General features: G+C 37.5%; 1 protein-coding gene across 1 annotated transcript; it reads left to right on the top strand.

Annotated features, from left to right (window-relative positions):
- Positions 1-6,685: 6,685 nt before the first annotated feature.
- Positions 6,686-18,553, top strand: LOC134538938 (uncharacterized). The gene is made up of 2 exons (XM_063380554.1): positions 6,686-6,920; positions 16,777-18,553. Exons 1-2 carry the CDS (start codon positions 6,894-6,896, stop codon positions 17,512-17,514), a joined length of 765 nt encoding a protein of 254 aa, XP_063236624.1. The 5' UTR covers positions 6,686-6,893; the 3' UTR covers positions 17,515-18,553.
- The last annotated feature ends 3,047 nt before the right edge of the window (positions 18,554-21,600 follow it).

Genomic DNA, 21,600 nt, shown 5'->3' with positions numbered 1-21,600 from the left:
TCCAAATTAATGCCGACAGCAATGTCCAAGCCCCCAATCCCCCGCATGGTAGACTCTTTTCTACTCTGTCCAACTATTCTTGCAGAACCATCCTTCTGTTTCCCGTATGAATCCTGCTTGATATTTATGCATGAATTTTTGCATCCCGCATGTCAGAGCCCTGTGTCTATGCAGGTTTTACCTGGGCCTAACTTATCTAGTTTTAGTCTAGAGTTAAGAAGTGAGAGGAGTTAGTCATGGCGCCAATCGCAGCCATGGCCGGTCAATCACCTCCTAGCACATGATGCATGCTATCTCTTCTGCATGGCTTAAACCCAGCATGAGTAAAGCGTATAGACTTAAGCCAAACACACTTATTTCCAGTTAGGTTAGGAAAAAAATAGCTCTGCCTTCTTGTTATAATTTTTTTAGAATAACTTGGTATAACCAACGTAGCGGATCATGTAATTTCTCTTGATTATAGTAACGTAATTATAAATGTGCGACGTCGGGAAATGGTAGCCTACGTGTTTGTTATACCACAGAGCTGTTATCTATTTATTTCGAAATTGCTGTTTCTGGCCGGCCGTCATTTAGCTTCCTTTAGTATTAATGTTAAAATGATTTCAGGTTGACCCTTCCGAACCATGCTGCGTTATGAGATTTCACGGTCACTAGTGTTAGTGGAGATCCGTCATTGTTTAAACAAATTTCTTATGAATTAAAATTTCAATGAGTCGTTTTGATTATTCCCTTTTTGTAAGATTCTTGGTAAATCGTTACACCCACTGTGTACCTGAGGTAGTTCGTTTTCAGATAAGTTTCTGCTGCGTCAAATTACGCGTTTCAATATTTTTCTATGAGCTCGCGGTTGACACGTATTTGTATAAGCCTTGCATCGCTCTGCCATGGGATTTTTGATACGCTTAAATTGTAGTCAATTACGCTGTTGTTAGAGGCCACTCTCATGCCTCTTCATGTATTTAAAGTTTTTTTCTTGTTAGGCTAATTGTTTTACGTGCATGAATTGTGTAGGAAATGCGTATAGCGCACGTTTCTCTGAATTGAACCTTTGATGAAACTTCCAGGTCAGGACACCGTTAGATTGTATAGTGTTTATTGTGTCTTTAAATACTTGTCTACCGTCACGCAAATAATTTATGAGCATTGAAGCCATCCGCCGTTGTGTGTTTATTTAATCATATTTACGTAAGACATTGATGTTAAAATACATAGGTGTGATCTATAAAGCATTTAATCAATGAGATTGTTCAGTCTGAAAACTATGTTTCAAACATATGTTTTGTATCTGAGGATTATATAAATATTATTGTTAAATTTTTTGACGTGACAACGTCTAATAAATCTATGAACGCCGGCTGCACGCACGAAAAAGTGTCCCGTAACGCACATTGTCCCACTACGGATGTCCCACTACGGATGTGTCCTGTTATGCTCATTGTACGCATGCGTGGCATCTCTATTCCACTCGATTGGAACAACCATCGATTTGACTTTTCAATCATATTTTCGTCGTTTGAATTATTAATATTATGTAATTTAACGATCGTCCACCGATTTTCAGCACAATCGGTACGGTTATTTAAAAGTAATTTTGAATATTCAAATACGTTTTTAACGAACAATTGTGTTTTACAGTTACACATAATAATTCAAATTACACCCGGGATCTTTTGCACAATGTTTTAAAACATATTGAAACACATTATAAATAACTTTGGAGTATTTGGGATGCGTATTTGTTATAAAATCGTGTTATAAAAACGAAATAATATTATTCCCTACCACGAACAAAATTGTTATAAATAAATAAATATAAATATAAATATATATATATATATATATATATATATATATATATATATAACTATTTTTTCTAATATGGCCTCGTGGCCATGTGGTTAGCATCGCTGACTACCATCTCACGTAAAGCGCTCATCTATTTCACCAACATTGTAAACTGCATTCTTACCACAGGTCATTATCCACACTCATGGTGTGAGGCTACAGTTGTACCAATTTACAAGGGTAAAGGTGCTGCCAACCTCCCAGCTTCGTATCGCCCCATATCTCTGCTGTCTATCATCTCTAAAGTGGCAGAGCGCATTGTGCTGGCCAGGTTGGAAACGGAAGTAGCACGCCTACAACCGCTGCCAGAGTTCCAGTTTGGTTTCCGACGTCACCTATCAACCCAACATGCACTAGCACACGTCACCGACAAGATCACCCTCAACTTCACCCAACGAGTTCATACCGGCATGCTGTCGCTAGACCTAAGACGTGCATTTGATTCAGTTAACCACGAAACCCTTATCCTCAAGCTGGCCTTTTTGGGATTCAATCTGGCACTCCGATTCATCCTCCACTCATTCCTGGAAGCCCGCACAATCACTGCGCGGGTGGAAGGGTCCACCTCATCCAGCAGACAGATCATCACAGGAGTCCCACGAGGATCCATGCTTTCTCCTCTTCTCTTTTCTCTTTACTGTCATGACATCCCGGAGCCCCCAGACTGCACGATAGTCATGTACGCGGACGATACCGCGCTGATGGTAACACATCATGATCCAATTCAAATTAAAGCCAGGCTGACCGCGGCCATCAACCTAGTTAATAATTATTTCATGTCATGGGGCATACTTCCCAATCCCACCAAAACAGAAGCCATCTTCTTCACTAGACGACGCCCCCGTCTGCCCGCTGCACTGTTTGTGGGAGGCGCAGTGATAAAGTGGAGCGATTCAGTGAAATACCTCGGTGTAACACTGGATCGCACACTGCGCTTTTCACCGCACTTCTCATCTGCCACTGCCCGGGCCTACCGCGTGTTTAACCCTCCATTCTCCGCCCCCACAGCCCCCTACCAAACCAGGACAGAGTGCGCCTCTTCAAGGCGTACATTGTCCCCATGCTACTCTATGCTTCAGTAATCTTTGCACACGTTCCCGACACCCGGCTTCACCCAATAACCACATGCTTTAACAAACTTCTCAGATCAACACTCGGTAAATACAGACATGCAACCAACATTCAGCTGCACGCACTCGCAAACATTCAACCACCCAGAGAACTCATCACTCAGTACGCAGACAAATTCTTTCAAAAAATCTCACAACACCCGTCAACACTCATTCAGAACATTGGCAAACACAACATAACACAGCCACATCCCCATAAACTAATAACTAACTACCACCCAGGCAGGCCACCCTGACTGGGCAGCAACAGATAACCACTAGCAACGGACACCAACATAAGTGCCAAATACGAACGCCCACCACAGTGTCGTAAGTGAAATAGTACAAAGCAATAGTGCTCCATAATGTATATAGTTGTAATGTAAATTGTTGTGTAAATAATGTATATTTAAAAGTGTTGAACGTCAAGAAAAAGACATAGAGCCAACAAAGGCTCCAAATAACAAACAAAAAGTTTTAAATTTTTTTCTTTTTATTCAAACCAATATTGTAAATAATATGAATCATTGTAAATAATTATAAAATAACTTTGGCAAAAGAGCACTGCATGCTGGGGTGCCATTCAAAAAAAAAGTCCAACACATGTAAAGTGTGAATATGTAAGAATAAAAACATATTAAATTGAAATTGATTGTATTGACTACCAATCCAAAGGTTGACGGATCGAATCCCAGCCGCCACTATATTTTCATTTTTGTACTTGTAAAAATAAATACGGCGCACGCAACACTACAAAAGTAATAAACATATTTGAATTAATGAGTGCAAATAAAAGTAAATTTATCAATTAAATTGTAGATTTCATTTCACTCCTTCTTTGTATCCATACAAAATAGTGATAATTCAATAAAAATGATTCAATTTTATTCATAAAAGTATGCAGAGGTAGATTTTATCATACAAAAGATAGAAAAATTTAAAAAAAAAAAATTACTTCCTCGAAGAAAAACATATTTTTAACGAACAATGGTGTTTTACAGTTACACATAATAATTCAAATTACACCCGGGATCTTTTGCACAATGTTTTAAAAAAATATTGTAACACATTATAAATAAGTTTGGTGTATTTGGGATGCGTCTTTGTTATTAAATCGTGTTATAAAAACGAAATAATGTTATTCCCCTAACGTGCTGCTATCTACGGTGACGGACGCGAACCGAATTAAACGCGATATATATCCGCTATTGCGGGAAGCAGGCACGTTGTTACAATTGACTAAAGAATTATGTTATTATTATGGTAATTTCATAAAATGTATGATAGATATTTGATTACAGTTTATTTATATGAAAACTTGTTCATAATTATATTTAAACTTTATAGCTGAACACCAGTTTTTAAAATTAATTACAAGTCATCTAGACGTGAACTGTTTCGTCGACTGTTTATAAAGTGAAGTGAAAAGTTAATGTGGTTTTCATTGCTTATTACAACAACAATTTCGGAAATAAAGGTTAAATATTCTTGCATTTTAAAAATTTGATTACTAGTATAATTTCAAGTATTTATTCTTTTATTATTAAAAAAAGAAGCATCTGTTGGCGAGTGCAGTAATAATAAGTTATGTTAGATATTTGATTATAGTTTATTCATATGAAAACTTGTTCATAATTATATTTAAACTTTATAGCTAAACGCCAGTTTTTAAAATTAATTACAAGTCATCTAGACGTGAACTGTTTCGTCGACTGTTTATAAAGTGAAGTGAAAAGTTAATGTGGTTTTCATTGCTTATTACAACAACAATTTCGGCAATAAAAGTTAATTATTCTTGCATTTTAAAAATCTGATTACTAGTATAATTTCAAGTATTTATTCTTTTATTATTAAAAAAATGATTCAATTTTATTCATAAAAGTATGCAATCATTTCATCAATGTTTTGTTATGACGTTGTCACGTTAAACTATCGTCCGTAAACCGACTTTACAACCAATTTTTTTATAGGCCTATATGCTTATTGCGTGTTTTCCTTGAAATTATGGTTTAAAATAAAATATAAATTATTGATATTGTGAATCTGTATCAAAATGTTGCTATTTATTTACGTAACGTGGTTAAGTGTGAGTCATAGTAAGGTGTTACTTATTCATACACACTACCTGCTTCTGATTCCTGCTATAGCACAGGACTTTGTTATAAGCCTATTTTTTTGTTAATATTGTTTGAGCGCACCTGGGAGGTAGTTGGATTATAGTTCTGCCACGGATTAGAACCCATCAAACTTCAAAATATTTGATCAAAGGTAGACAATTTAAGTGTATCCAATGAACACACGAAAAAAAAAAACCGCGTCTCTACTCGTGAGAAACGCTCCATCGAAGTGACGCATCACACGATCACAGGCTACCCATTTGAGACGTCGCACAATTCGGCAACCAATGAACATGGGAAATTTCCCCGTGTAAAGGACTGTGGAGTATATCCTGGAGGTAATTGAAATAGCGAATTTTTCAAGTGATTCGCCTGCAAGTAGCTGCGACGTGAGAAATTTATATTTTACCAACCACAGAAGCAAGATGAGGCTTATATAGTCCAGTTATTTTGCACACGAAAAAGACCTTTGAAAAATATCATGTACTAATTTTTAAATATATTTTTAAGACCCATGCTAATAGTACCAATACATAGAAGATTGTTCTTACTTGGTCAATTAAAATGTGTCCTTCATTTTACTAGCTGTACTACAATATTCTCGTCAAATATGATTACAAGTGTTCAACCTTGCACAGTGAATTTGTATATTTTTACTAACATTTAATGACTGCTAGAAAAATTTTTCGGAACAATCTATTAGAGCGTAATATATTGGTGTTGGATGCGAGCAGTCGAATCTACGTCGAAAACATTGCTGGCCAATTAAGGGAAATTAAACACAAAATTTCCGTACGAAGTGTCCTATCAGTAAGTTATAGTTTAAAAACTTACATACCGTATTTGCAGATCTTAAATTATACAAATTTAGCTTTTATAAATCATATGTAAAGTAATTTCTTCTAATCTAAACACAGACTATAACCAACTGTATTGTTAGACTCAAGCATTGCGTTCAAATTTGTAGCACGTCTTTCTTTATTATCGGTCTAACTCCATGATACTCGGTTACTTTCGGTGACAAACATCAATTCCGTACTTAAACTGGGAGAGTAAGAAATTATACCATGAAATTCTTTGGAAACCAGTTCCCAAAATATTTTGTTGTGATACTAAAGGTAAAAAAAAAGTACGAAATGTATGCTGTAAAACCATTATTAAAATTAGTTTTTTACATTACACAGTAATTTAATGCACAATTTAAATGTTTTAAATATTTTAACAAACTATTTTCCAATCAAATTATGCGTAGAATTAGAAAATATTGTCAGTGTTTGTGAATTGTTCTCCATTTTATAATTTTGCAATAAAAAACAATTGCGGTTAGATTAATATTTTTTTTCCTTTCGCCGTTTCCTCCAGATTGTGTTTCCAACATTTTTTTCACAAAATATTAAAAAAGAACGAAAATGTTATTTTTTTTACTAGACACCCTCAATTTTATGTTTGAATAGGCCCCTAAGTTTTTGGGATAATTTCACTGATATAATATGCGATACATGAATAAATCGGCAATCAGACTTGAATTGAAAACAAAGCCTTTTTTATTTTTATCTGTTGGTAACTGTAGCGTCTTCCAGACTCCTTTCGTAATTTTGCGACAATTCGGGTGACGAGAAGTTACACAGCCAGTTAATTGTTGACGCGCAGGTATTCGCGCTGGAATAGTTTGCAAGTCACGCAAAAATTTTTATATTTAACGTGACAACGAGTTGATTTTTTCCAGCATACAACGGAAACTCCTGGTTGAATGAAATCAAGATTCCTAGTAATTTTTAAACATTATCGACGCTAAGTACTGATAGCGCATCGTGCAGTTATGGACGAATTTATTGGTTATGTTTTGGTGAGTAAAAAGCAAAATGTATGGTGTATTTTTGACATTAGTACGCTAAGTAATTTTCAGTTTATTGTGCTGTATTACATTATTTGTATTCACTTTATTATTACTTCCCCGTTATTTTTTAGAAGAAAAACTAATTATTCAATCTTAATTTCACTACAATCCCATATTTACAATTTATGTGGCATTTTTAATGAATATTAAACATAAAAAATTTAATCCGTGATTCATCACTTTATAGTTTAGACTTTTGAAAATAATTAGTGTGAACATAATTTGCAATATATTAGTGCTTTTTTACGTTCATCGCGTCATCGCGTCATCGCTCATGCCTACCTGGTTATTATTGGTTTTTGATCAAAATTGGATACGGATAAGTACAAAAGATATCTATTTGTTCATAAAACATAAACTTATGCACAATTCATCGCAAGGGCATCCTTTAGTCCTATATTGTATGCTAGAGACCTGTAAAATTCGCGATTTCAAATCCCTAAAGGATAGACTCCATGATCCTCTATGCACTCGTGCAAATTACATCTGCTGATTGGTTACCGACTCGTAACACCTGTTGACTGGAATGATCGTGATTCGCTAATTCTTCTGTTAAAGATTTTTTATTGGCCCAGAGTCTTTCAGATAAACTGTGGCCCAATCACTGAAGCAAAATAATGTCAAAAGTATTTGGACTCTATCCTATCGCGAAATGAATCCGCGAATTTTACAGGTCTCTGTATAACTATTGAAAAAAATCTGAGATAGTGAAAATAATTTTCAAAAACTTCGCCAGCCGTACAATAGCACGACGCGTCCGTCCGTCATACGTTCTTACGTCAGTCGCTGTACGATCTACACACTGCACAAGGAGGGATATAGATCTACAACACTCCGTTCTTCCGTCATACTATTTTCCCTTATACATGCTGCCAACTGTTGAGAAAACTTAAATTTTGGAGAAAATTTATCTCGTATAATTACATTAGTTTGACAATCATATTAGCTATGCACTTATAACTCATTAAACTCAATATTTTTCACTATGGTAACTTCTGTGAATCGTATGATTTTTGTTTCAAAACATAAAATTTAAAGTAAGTTCAAATATGATTTAAAAAATTATGTCGGCATCTAAAGAATTGAAAAAAAAAACTTAAGAAACTTCCAATATAATCGTGATTGACGGATGGATGACGGATGGACCGAGGTGATGGACTATTTTAATTCCGACTTAAGATACTAACGTGAGATTGTGGAGTCTATCCTAGCGGTCACTGAAACTGTGAATTTTTCCAGTCCCTAACACGGAAACGGACACGGATCTCCCAGAACATTTCACTACGGAATTGGAAAGATTAGTTTAAGTATCAGAATCTGCCCCCCGCCCAATTCCCCCCCGTTTTCGCTTACGAATAACTGGAAAAATTAAACGTACCAGCAAGATGATTTCACAATGAACTATTGTTCGCGCGGAATGCTTTGGGAGCGATGCCCACGAATGACAAAGAATTGCGGCCTGTTGGAACGATGGAACTTATCAGTATGGAAAATATCCTAAATGTTACATCACGCCACGAATAACTACACTGTAAATTGTTTTGTGCTTTCTACAAGGAAAATCCTTGGAACCCCAGTTGCCATAGATATCACTTGTAAAACCCGCAAGGCAGAGCTTTGCAAAATTGCAAATGGTACAAAGCTCTGCCTTGCAATTTAAAAGTGATATCGTTGGCAACTGAGTTTCCAAAGACTATCCTTCTAAAAGTGCAAACAAAAAGTGTGTCTTGCAAAATTAATTTAAATCTATGGGGCATTGTTACAAAAAAATTTGTTTTCGGCCTCTGTAACACATCTTATTACCATTATTTAAAAATATATATACATAATATAATATAAGTATATGGTATTTAAAATATACTATTATTTTTAAAATATATTCTTTGTACATATACGAGTATTCCGCAGCAGTGTGGGACCCATACACGGCAGTACTAGAGAGGGAGCTGGAGGGGGTGCAGAGGAGAGCAGCTAGATGGGTGAAGGGCAAGTGGAGGAGAATGGACAAAGAAGGGAAGGGGGAGTGCAATACCACAGAGATGATGATAGGATTGAGATGGGAGAGCTTAAAGGACAGAAGACAGAAGGAGAGACTGGTCAAGATGTACCAGGTGCTGAGTGGAGTGGGAGGATGGGGAGAGCTGGGGAGACGAGTCAAAATGGGAATGCCTAGAAGTAGGAAAGAAAATACTAGGAAGGTTTTCAAAGAGAGAAGGAGAACAGAAAGGGGGAAAAATTTGATGGTCGTGAGGACGGTAAGGGAATGGAATATGCTGGAGGAGGAGTGTGTGTCGGTTGGGAGTGTGAAGAAGATTGCGGGGAAAGTAGGGAGAATGCTTGCCACCGGGCACTTCTGTACCCAATTGCAGATATATATATATATATATATAAACTCCGGCTGTTTCCGAGTGTCTCTTTAAAGGACCTTTTAGCCTAAATGATCCCTGAGAAGTGCAGCTTAAAGGATGTCAGCCATTTTTGTTAACTTTCCGAATAACTGCAAGGATTCTTACAGAATCGCCGATGCAGTCTTCCGTGAGTCGTCCTTGCATGCATTCTTACGGCCGCTGAGGGTTTGTGACGATATCTTTTAGCATGAATATGACCATAGTCTACGCCCTTTGATATTTATATATTACTCTCTAATCATGAACTCAAGCGAGTAAAAACTGAAAATAACATGGAACTAGAGTGTAAAAAATTTGTAATGACTGCCCTAAAAGTATTTAATTGTTGATTTACCAAGTTTTGTGAACTTTGAAATAATTCGGATATCATTTCACGACTAGATTGTGAGTACAGACTTGACATTAAGGTATCCTTTGGTTAAATCTGCATCGGTTAGTGGCACATTATTACTATTTGTAAACATCATCCGTTACAGTTTTATTATATGTACTAGCGGTGTGTGTACTATGAGAAAAATTTGATCCTAATTTTTTATGAATTACCAACAATGCTGATACAACTGACTTTTATTTATAAACAGAAGCCTGAACACAAATGTCCATATTTCTAAATTAAAGAATGACGAACTTCCATACAAATTTTCATCCCCTCTTTAACCCCCTTTGGGGATGAATTTTCAACAATCCTTTCTTAGGGTCACGTACGGTATATAAAGAACTCCAATGCAAAATGTCATGCCTCTAGAGTTCTAGACCCACCAGTTTAAGCTATGCTTTGTCTGTCAGTAAGTCAGCTTCAGAGTTTTATTATGTAGATTATTAACAATGCCACGTCGAATTCAGATTATCAGTTAAGCATATGAGAAACACAGTCAAAAATAAATTAGATTGTTACACTGTAATGTATTGCAGTAAATTTACGAGCTATACAATGACACATGTTAAAAAAAAATGAAATAAAGGTTCTTCGTAGTTTAAGATAGTTGGATCCTGGCGGAGGAGAGAAAATACGGGCTCGTGAGCAAACAATGTTCCACTTTCCCCCCCCCCCCCCTTTTCCAACTAATTACTAAATGTACAACTTTTAATATTCCCCGATTAAAAAAAAGTCTAAGGACTGCAGTCTTTACCGTGGTCATAAATGTAAACGTGGTGTCTGCATATCGCATATCTTGCACATTTTCCAATGAATTCGATCAGCAATAGACTTGCAATTTTCATCCTGTTATCAGGGTAAAACCCACGCATCAAAACATTTATAAAACTTAACCACTCCAGCAGAATAATCTTGATACCAGTTGTGGCAACAATCGAGAAAACTTAAAAAAATTAATGTAGACAGCAAAAAAGATGTCCTGTGAAATTCTTTACAGAAAATCTTTTTATATTCATTGACAAGGGGTCACTCCCCAAAAAACTTTTTATTTCGCTAGTCCGTTGTTTTCAATTACAAGCATTAGACCGATGTCCTTAGGTTTAGAAATACGTTAATATCATTTAAAACAAGTGACAAGCATTTTGCTCAGTTTCGATTATTTCATGACTGAGAACCTACTAGCAAGGACAAGCTATTTAAGATTATTCTTGAAGTGTAGTCTACACTTACATTTCCTGTAGTTCTAGACATGTTAAATCCACAGGAAAGTTTCTTGAACCCCTCCCAATGACCCCCACCCCCCCACACACACATTTAAACAGTTATGCTCCCTAGTTCTGTGTCCTGTTGTGAACAGCGTAAACATTCCCGCTGAAGGTACAAGATAAATGATTTTGGCGTAGAAGTTACACATTATTTTGAGGTTTATGTTTCATACTTCAAAATCATCTACAATGGCTAGAAACCGGAAAAATTCGCGTTATGCTAGAATCCAAACACATGTAACTTTATATTGCTTCTGTGATTGGCTCACGGTTTATCTGAAGGACTCTGAGCCAATAAAGAACCTTCAGCCAAAAAATAATTATCGAATCGCAAGCATCCCAGTTGACAGGTCTCACAAGTCAGTATCCAATGAGCAGGTGGCTTTGGCCTGAGTATGTAGAGGATTGTGGAGTCTATCCTAGAGGTCACTGAAACTGTGAATTTTTCCAGTCCCTAACACGGAAACGGACACGGATCTCCCAGAACATTTCACTACCGCGTCCGCTGCTTCCACATTGCACGGAAACGTAACAAGTGGCAAACAATGAGATTGCATTTCAAGGATACGAAATACATAGGGCCATGAAAATTTCGCGAAAAGATCCCGAGAGTAGCTGGAAGTTAAAACACTGTAGCATCGTCTGTGTTTCGTGATTGGGTGAGTTACTTTGAGGTGCACGTCGATTGTTACAACAACCAATCACACTAATTCAGTGTGGAAGCAAACTCGTCTTAAGTGGCTCGTGCGAACAAGGCAACGACTTCTCTCGCAGACGGCCGCCAATCACAAGGAAGAAACCACTGGTGTGGGTATACCTTGTTGCAGTCTAGTAGGCGTTTAGATTATTTCGCAAAAATTTCCTGCCCCTAGAAATAGATATTTAATTAAAAACTCAGAGCAGAATTTTCACATATAAAAAAATTCCACTAAATAATAGTAGAACACTAGATATTCTTATAATTGAAACGATTTTTAAAACATTTATAAAATAAACAAACATGGCTACCACCGCAGCGATATACGCGAATTCTATTGGTCGCACGGAGCCACGTAAACGTAAGAGCTGAGCATTGTCGAGCTAATCCTTGCGGGTGGTCTTTCACCGTCATGCGTGCTATTGTAGAAACTCTGTTCCGTTCACGTGATCCGTCTCCGTGTTGTTGCAGAACGGGCCTGAGTAACTTGTTCGAAGCAGGACGACTCGGAAACCGCGAGTTGACGAAGAAGATTCCTGGATTGTTTTGCGATCAGAGTTTATTCGCAGATTGAAGATGAACCTTTTTCAGCCGATGCGCACGTATTACCTCTCCCCTCCCGCACTCTGCTTTGGCACGCGACGTAGGTCAATCGGCTGCGATTCCCCCGCGCGTCGGATGACGGATCCGCGTGCCGATACCCGGGCACGAGCTATCGTTTCGGGTTTCAATTGTTTTACACTGAAAAAATAAAAGAGGGAAAAAAATGGCGTGATTCACAGAGTTTCATCGCGCTGTAGGCGAGCCCGGAGTGATGGCCGGTCGTTAGCGGGGAGCGGACTCACTTACTTGCAGGCACACCGTCGCGTTCCGGAGACCCATGGAGTGAGTATACACTCAGGCCCAAGGAGTATAGAAGTAGAGAGAGATTTCACTCCCAGGTTGAACCTCTTTCCTTATTTTTTTCTCGGATAACCGCCACTATGTAAAGTAATAATACCAACAACCAGCGTGAAATAAACCATGCAAAAATGTATTTTAAATACGTATTTTATTAATGCATAATGTTAAATTATGGTTTTAAAATAGTTTTCGAACGGATTTTTATTTATTAAATGTATGTACAAAAGTTGAATTCAATGTTATTGTTAAAGAAGGTAATTTTGTTTGTCCCAATACCGCAGGATCTAGGGCTCCATATTGTATAGAATCTAGGGTGTTATTTTTATTCCAGATTAATGGAAATATTTTTAATTCCGCCCCCCTCCCCAATTTTTCAAAATTAGAATCGTTCGGAGAATAACTTAGGTTATCATCTATCCATCAAATTAATAACTTATTCTGAAGTCCAACAAATACACATAACCTAACAACCCCGTGTTTACTTGTAGATTGTCAAATATTTATATTCAACTAAAATTTTTCACATCGTTTCTAGGCTTAATATTTTCACAGTGCGGCACCCAACATCTTCTTCCAAAAGTTTTCTTATTAACTTTTTCCATCTCAAATTTTTAAATAACTCAAAGTAATACCAAATTGCATTCGTTTCAAATTCAAACTATAACAGTTTTAAATTTTTAAACGAACGGTGACACCAACACCTACATTCAAAATATCAAAGAAATAATGCATATTTAGCATGAACGATTTTAAACAAGTTAACTAAAGTAAATTTCGAAAATAAAATCAGATTCCTTCATCAGTCAAATTATTCAACATAAAATTATAAAATTATTTAGTTTAAAATAGCTTTCTCACGTTGGCACAAGTGTTTTCCACAGTCTTCAATAAGCCATCGCAGGCCCTGTCTAGTGACTATCCCCTGCTCAGGCCGAGAAGTCCTTCTCGGCGCCGCGCCGGGGGCAAAGCGTGGGTAGAAAGAGGAAGCATTATATATACTTATTTAAAAAAAACTTGAGCTGGTATTTCAATACTCACCAGAGACGTGTAACATCCTAACCTCGGTAACGAGCAAACTTCACGTGTTGCCATGTTGCGAATACAATTTATAATGCCAAACTCGGGACACGGAATTTAACGTAGAATGCTTTAAAATAATTCCCAGCGTGATAAATTTACGAAAATAGTGTTTTCAACTACACTTCTGGACTCATATAGCACGTAGTTTCCGCACCCGCCGCTAGAATTCGCTGCCGGGCCAGCTACGTTGACTATTGAAATCATTTTATTAGCAGAACTTTTTTTTAACTATATAATGAAACGCAGCTGGTTTTTTAAAATTTTGATTTAATAAAATTTTCTGTACATTCGCCATTTCAGTTTTGCATTGTTTGTCATAGAAAAATCTCAAGAATAAAAAAAATAGGAAATCAAATTGAAAACATAAATTTACAGAGAACCAATCTAAATCAGCTGATGTCGAACAGATGGACCCAACGATAAAACGAAGCAGGTATTATGGACAACACAATGACGACCTGTCATTTTTTTCGTTGGATCCATCTGTTCGACATCAGCTGATTTAGACTTGTTCTCTGTAAATTTATGTTTTCATTTTTATTTATTATTTTGCATTATTGAACATTTTTCACGATAAACAGTACAAAAATGCAATGGTTATGTCCAAAAAAAATTATTAAATAAAAATTCCCCACTAATTGAATCATTTAAAGAACGTTTTTTAATCTTAAGCTAAACATACACCTTTCGTACGAGAGTTTAAAAAATCTGGTGAATATGACATGGACGCGTTGTGTTTGTGTATGCTTATAAGTCTTAAGTGACAATCATAAATTTACATAATTTAATTATACAAGCCCATTGTCCTAGACAAAAAGCAAAGAATGAATACAAGGTGAGCTAGGTTACCGAAAGTCTACAACACTGTTTTGTTTCTTTCTGCGTGTAAGGAGATACATTTCGGTACAACAATTTAAAAAAACTGTCAAAATATTTGTGGCAGTTATGTGTCATTTTATAAATTATATTTAATAAATACTTTAAAAAAATACGTTTAAAACTAATTTAGCTGAAAATATCATTTAGGGCAAACGTACCCTACTTCGTGATACTAACGTATCGAACTTCAATATTAGCAATATATTAAACACAGTAATTATTTATTATATGTGATAAATTGGTTACTTATTGCCTTATTATTTTCTACATGAAAGATTAATTTATATCAAGTAAATAAAAACTTATATGAAATAAATAAATGGCAGTACACACATACCTAATTTCGTGATACCCTACTTAAATCCGTGACAACATTAACTTAATTTCGTGATACACTTCCCAATACATGTTTGTACTGAACATGAAAATTTATTGAGCCACACCATATTTAACACAAAATGTTATAAAAGGAAAAAAAATTAACATAAATGTAGCCTTTCATAAGAACATACTTAATACCGTGACAATGTACTTTATATCGTGACAACTTCCCGCATACAGATTACACATGAAAACATTAGTTGGTGGCGTTGCTAAATCAATGGATGTATATCCATTGCAATATGCTAATTTCTCCAGCTGCTACCTACAAGTTACAAACTCAATAATTATGGGGTAAAGAGGTTCCTGCGGTCTTTCGCCAGAACCCCGAGAAAACCCCACGCGCATAATCTACCAGCACCAACCACTAACTGATGTCGATTGAAAACAAAAAAAAACCTCACATCACCTCAATGACTAAGTGAAACACGTTCATTATTAAATTAGATAAGACCAGAATTTATCAATCAGGTGCTGTTGAGAGTGACAGCTAACAGATTTTTCTCTTATTTTTATGGTGTTATTTATAACATGCTACAATTTTTACTTGGTCAAACCTGTTCAGCATGGTGAAGGCCGGACAGATTAGAAGTACTGCATGGAAAAACTTTAAAATATGTTAAGGCGTAGGCCTACGTGGCGAAAATACGCAGGTAAGCAGTAAGGGAGTGGTGTTACACTCTTTGCAGTGTTAATACTTGAAGTCAAGATGAGAACATCTCACCACCCCCTTACCTATGTGCATAGCAAAATAAATTTTGGTTATAATGATGTTTAAAGCTAATTCTTGCAGATGTTTTGGTATTGTGTTTGTTTAGCAATATTCATTACATGATGGCATCCTTACTATTCTTCCTAACGAATTCTTTTCAATTTACTAAACAAATTTATAGCATATTACACTCTATTCAGATAAAATTTGTTTTTCTATCCAATTGCTAAAACCAGTTGACTTCAACTTCAGAACAGACAAGTGGTTTTTTTTTGTATTGTCTGGAAAGACCTTGAATCAATAAATAATTATTATGTAGTAAAATGTCTTAAATGTTACTCCCACTAAACAGTATTTGAATGTTTAAAACTAAAAAGTGCAACCTACAATAACTTATTCGTACAATTGTTTTTACAAAAAGTTCTTTTCTTTGTAAAGCACACTGCAGTCTTTTGTTTAAAAGTTTTCTTGTGAAAAATGTCCGGATCTTGCCAAATTACATTCAACGTGTAAAACCACGGAGGTAAGAAGTGAGGGAGTGGGGCGCAATCTTGGCCATGTTAATGTTTGGAGTCAAAAAGAAATAGCAAAACTCTTTTTTTTGTTACAATGAAGTTTAATGCTAATTTCTTTGCTAATATATTGGTAAACACCTTGGTTTGACGATACTCACTTCGTAATTGCATGTTTAAGATTATTCCCTAGCAAGTTCACTTTTAAGCTATGAAACACACTCGTAGCCAGGGGTTGGCTAACTCTGCATGATTACATTTAACCAGGTGAAGCCGTTATTTTTTTCCCCGAGATCATGGCATGAGTCGTTTTGGTTAGACACGCATTGTGGAAACAGTTTGAAATTACTTTTACTATGGAGGTGACTGTGTTTAACGGCGGAAATTCTACTTCATCAGACGTGGCCAAGCACCATTTCCGCAACGTTTTGGCGGTGGCGAAAACTACGCCACAGAATTCCGTTTCCTAACAGTCCCTAACTCCACGATTGTAGCTTTAGCATTTGTACAGATACCTACTGTTTGTTTTGCCAGAGTGAGCAGACGTGGGTGCCGGGTCGGACAGGTGCCCTAACTTGTGGGCGTGTTCCAGGGCCTCCCAGTCGTCCAAGTGACGATGTACAAGGTGCAGGGCACCTTCCTCCACCGCTGGGACCAGCAGCCCCTGCACCCCGCCGAGTGCTACCAGTGCGCGCCGCTGGCGTCCCGCCGCGCCCACGAGCTCCTGGACTGCTTCCAGACGATGACGTCGTCTTCGTCGGCTAGCGCCGGCGCCGCCGCCTCCTTCCAGCCCGTGGGCTGGGTGCTGGACCCCGCGGAGGCGGAGCACGATCGCCAGCAGACCTACGTCCTGTGGAGGACCGACGACATCGTCGAGGTGTCCGCCGCGGACAGGATGGAGCAGGCGGCGGCCTCGCCCCGCCACAAGCCCAGCGGCAGGCGGTGCGCCGCGCCGTCGACCAAGGGCAGGGAGACGTACTCCAAGATCCTGCAGCGGCAGCCGCGGAGGCCCGGCCCGAAGGCGAGGCGCCACACCAAGGTGTTCTGCAGCAAGTCGCTCGACCTGCGCGGCGGAGAGGCGCTCACCGAGAGCGACAGCGGGGAGGACTCCCGCCCGCTGGACGCCGCGGGGCCGACGGCGGAGGACTTCGTGGAGCACGAGGCGTGCTCCGCGCTCGCGCGCGCGCTCCAGGACTTGACCCTGTGCAAGCCCTACTCGCCGAGCCTGCGCGACCCGGGCAGCGCGCCGCGGGCCGCTGTACCCGGGTCCCTGGGTCCGGTCTCCCGGGTGCTGGCGTGGATGCTCGACGCCGAGACAACCCCGCACTGAGCCTTCATGAAGCCACCACTCATTAACCGCTATTGTTCTTTTCATACACAGGGCAATACCACATTAAAAAAAAATATATATTGGCGTCCATTCTCATTATTTTAATCCACGGCAAAAAAACCTCAGCACAAGCACACAACTTAACTTTACGCATTTTTGTTTCGTGTAGCGTGAGTATAAATGTTACTTCTCTTCATCGTTACGATTTCAGCACACATTTAACGGCAGTTATGTATTGTATTGTATTGCAGGTACATTGCGATACTTGCTATTCAAGTTTATTACTGACCAAACTAAAAAAAAATAACCCCACACTCTGTAAACATTCATCGTACAACTATATCATTGATAATAATTTCGCTATGAACATGAATTTTCAATGTGTATAGTTCTCGAAGTAGTAAAACATCTTTATTGCTATTTATGTTATACTTACTCGTTACATAATTTCATGTTACATAAATTTTGCTATATAAATTATGTAATTTTCATCGTTACAAACATTATATGTTGTGATTACTCTTAGTTACACAGATTCTTATATTTTATCAGTTAAATTTCTCTGTCCAAAGGGGACGGCTATCTTCATTTGTACACGAAAATGTTTTATCTGGTTATGAAACAATTGTTACTTTACCTTTATTTTTCGTTACAACTTTTTCTGTGGTTAATTTTGGTGAACTTAGATCTAGCTTCTTGTATTTGCTACACGGATTCTATCCACGATTCCTAGGTCTATGGATTACTGTCTGAAATGTGAAATTTTACTTTAGGCCTGTGCTTTCTGTCGTGTTGATATTAAGATTATGTCAGTGTTCCAACAAGGTTCATCTCATTTAGTGATAATTGTTGTTTCGTTTTATTATTTTAAAATGTGTTTTAAGTAATCATGTATTTATTTAGACATAAGTAATCATCGACAAATGCATACTAATTTATTTAAATAATAATGGTTGTTATCGTGATCATTTTGTTGTTTACTGACAGTTGTTTCTTTTGGAATTTGTAACCAAGAAATAAAGAGATATACAGCAATAAAGTCTTTAAATACATTTTTTTATGATCTCGTGATAGGTTAACAGCAATGCTAATACTTACATGATGGTGATACACATGAAAACAAGCAAGTAGTGGTGACCTCTTCAATAAGATTTTATTTTAGGTGATTGTCTAAGTGGGTTGGGGGGGGGGGGGGGTTAACGTGAATTTATATTTGCTATAAAGTAACACCGATGTGACACAGAAAGCGTGAAGAGTAGTTCAGAGGACCTCCCTTGGCAATATTAGTTTCAAGGCACAAAATGAAGCATATTAAGTATTTTTGTAAGTAATCATTGACATGAATTGGTATGAATTCTGAAGAAAAAAAAGTGTTCGTGACATTTGTTGACAACGTTTTGGAGATTTGAGAATTCCGGAAGTGCAAAATGGCACTTAACGTCTTCTTGATGGATATTAGATAAGCAAAAGTTGCTCCTCTGCTCCTATCTCTCCCCCTCCACCATCTTACTCAAGAAAATCGGGCTACAGTTCGGCAGGGCAGGTGGCGAGGTGGCGTTTCAGTCGGCGGTCGTCTCTCAGGGGGCGCGCATCTCTCTCGCGGGCTGTTGGCTGGGAGTTCCCTGCGCCCTTTTGGTAACCAAAGGCTGGCAGTGCGTGGGGGATTTGTGGGCGTACGGGAGGCGGCCTAGCAGCGCCAACTGCTACCGACCGCGTCCCGCGGGTGGCGGATACGGGATCCCAGCTCGAGAGTTTCAATCTCGCTGGAGTGACTGTGAATAACCACGTACCAGTTAACAGAGTTTCTGATCACGTATGAAGATAGTTTCTTTTGTGTTTGTACGAAAAATACCAACATTTAATTTTTACTATTCTAGTACATTTTTATGAGCTTCTTCTCTTTATTTTAAGTACTTACTTTGCCATGTGTTGTCTGTTTATATATTTTGTACCAGATATCGATGATACTACACTCCCACTTAGTATATAAATAATGTAGAGTAGGTATTTTATTATCAGAATAATGTATGCAAAACATTAGTTTTCAAAAATAGTTTATAATTTAAAAAAAAATGTCAATTTTTCTACCTGTGGAATAGTCAATGTTCAGTTAAGAAAACTACTTAAATAGCACCCTTTTGTACCTTGAAATCCATATTTTCCCGGGGGAGGGCCCCCGGACCCCCCCCCCCTCCCACCCACCGTGTTTTTGGGTGAACGGAGTTGTTGCTTTCCCTCATGTTAACCTCACGCCTCGTCACTGTAATGTGGAGGTCCTGTGTTTAATACATAGGTTTGCTATAGGAACAACACGAGAGACACTAGTTTCACGGAATGAAAAACCCATCTAAAATAAAAATAAAAATTATTATTCCTGTAATATTCGAAACCAATTAATTATTTTATTCATAGTTTCTTACGAATAAAAAAATGTTTTATTTTTCCCCCTTGAAATATTCCTGTAATATAACTATCTGATTAATTTTATTCATATTTTTTTACGTACTAAATTGTGATTTATTTGTGGACATCCATTAGCGAAGGGCCTGAACTCCACGGCGCTGCGAACGCGCGCCCTCTCAGCCAATAGAGTGGCCCCCTGAAGCCCGGCAGATTCAAATTATCGCGCTACTGTTTCTTGCCTGCAACTTTGCAGAGTTTCGTTTCCGGACACACGTCCCTTACCAAAGTTGTTTATTTTAGCATGATTTGCCGTCGCACATTAAGTTTAATCCCAGCAATTTGTGAAAACGGGTGCATGAACACACACAAGGCGGTGTGCTAAAAAGATTGTCAGAAATCGTAAGGCCAACAATGGCCGTAACCAGGATTTTATGCAGGAGGGGGTAAAGTATAATCATTATATAATTTTTTTGCGTAGGTTTTTAAAAATAGAATTTTAATATAAAATTTACTGTAACACAAAAACCTCAGGGAAGAGGACTGTTAGAACTCCAACGTTTACACATATAAATTTAAATAATGATTTTGCCTGTGAAAAGAAAATAAGTTTTTATATTTTTGTTTTTAATATTTTCTTCATAAGTCAATTGTTTATGGATTTCGTTAAGTTGTTTTATTGTTTTACTAAATATATGAAACACACATGTCATGTTTATATGAAAGACATGCTTACAGTAACACGTGTGTAAACTGGCATTAAATATAGACTACTTGGTAACACATTTCCTGCAGCTTCTGTGTATAAGGCGTATCGGGCTATATGTATAATGAGACGGGAATATTGTAGCCCACTAAAATTTAAATGATTCTTCTAAAATAATTTCTCTGTAAACTTAAATAGAGGAGTAGCTGTATTTTTCTTATTGTCTTCGATTATTTTAGAATTTTTTTTTGAATCCTGAAAGATAGGGGGCCGGACCAGATAAAGAAAAAAAAAGTTACGTACTTTCACAAAAGATTCGTTTGGAAAGCAGTTTCCAAAGTTTGTAATACTACAATAACGATACTGTAGCTTTTTACAACACATGGCTATGGTTATTTTTTTGCATATATTAAATACCTACGTTTTCTTACAAAAATTGGTGCATCATATTATATTTTAATTTATGTTTCTTTCAAGCATAATTTTTTAATAAACCACGGAAAAGATAAACAAATTTTAACAGTTCGACTGTATTTTTGTTGTATCATACTTATTAATGTGCCCGGTTAATAATGGAAAGCTATTCAGGGAACGGTTTACAAATAACTTTCAACCGTTGGAGGTACCGGGACAACGCAAAACATAAATGCCCAGGTAAGAATCCGTACCCAGTGTTATTGCGAACACTAGTTTGTAGTGATATAGTTGTTTTCATATTAATGTACAAATGTATAGGTAAATATCTGTAATTTGTAGGGACCGGAAAAATTCGCGGGTTCAATGACCTGTAGGATGGACTCCATAGTTCTAAGTACACTCGGTCAAATGCCACCCACTCATTGGTTGCTTTCTTGTGAGACGTCCCAACGTAGCAGCCTGTGATTCGATACAGCTTTGGTTGGGTGTTTCTCATTGGCTCAGAGTCATCCAGGTGAGTTGTGAGCCAATATCAGAGGCAGCATTGAGGTATAACTATTTGT

Source organism: Bacillus rossius, chromosome 14 (assembly GCF_032445375.1).
Source record: "Bacillus rossius redtenbacheri isolate Brsri chromosome 14, Brsri_v3, whole genome shotgun sequence".
In the NCBI taxonomy this organism is placed as follows: domain Eukaryota; kingdom Metazoa; phylum Arthropoda; class Insecta; order Phasmatodea; family Bacillidae; genus Bacillus; species Bacillus rossius.
Note: the sequence above shows the minus strand (reverse complement) of the source record. Positions and strands in the feature narration are given on the sequence as shown.

Bases quoted from the DNA above. Each gene is read 5' to 3' on its own strand.
- LOC134538938 (XM_063380554.1), top strand. From the start codon at position 6,894: ATGGACGAATTTATTGGTTATGTTTTG. The intron at 6,921-16,776 runs GTGAGTAAAAAG...GGCGTGTTCCAG, and splicing joins AATTTATTGGTTATGTTTTG to GGCCTCCCAGTCGTCCAAGT.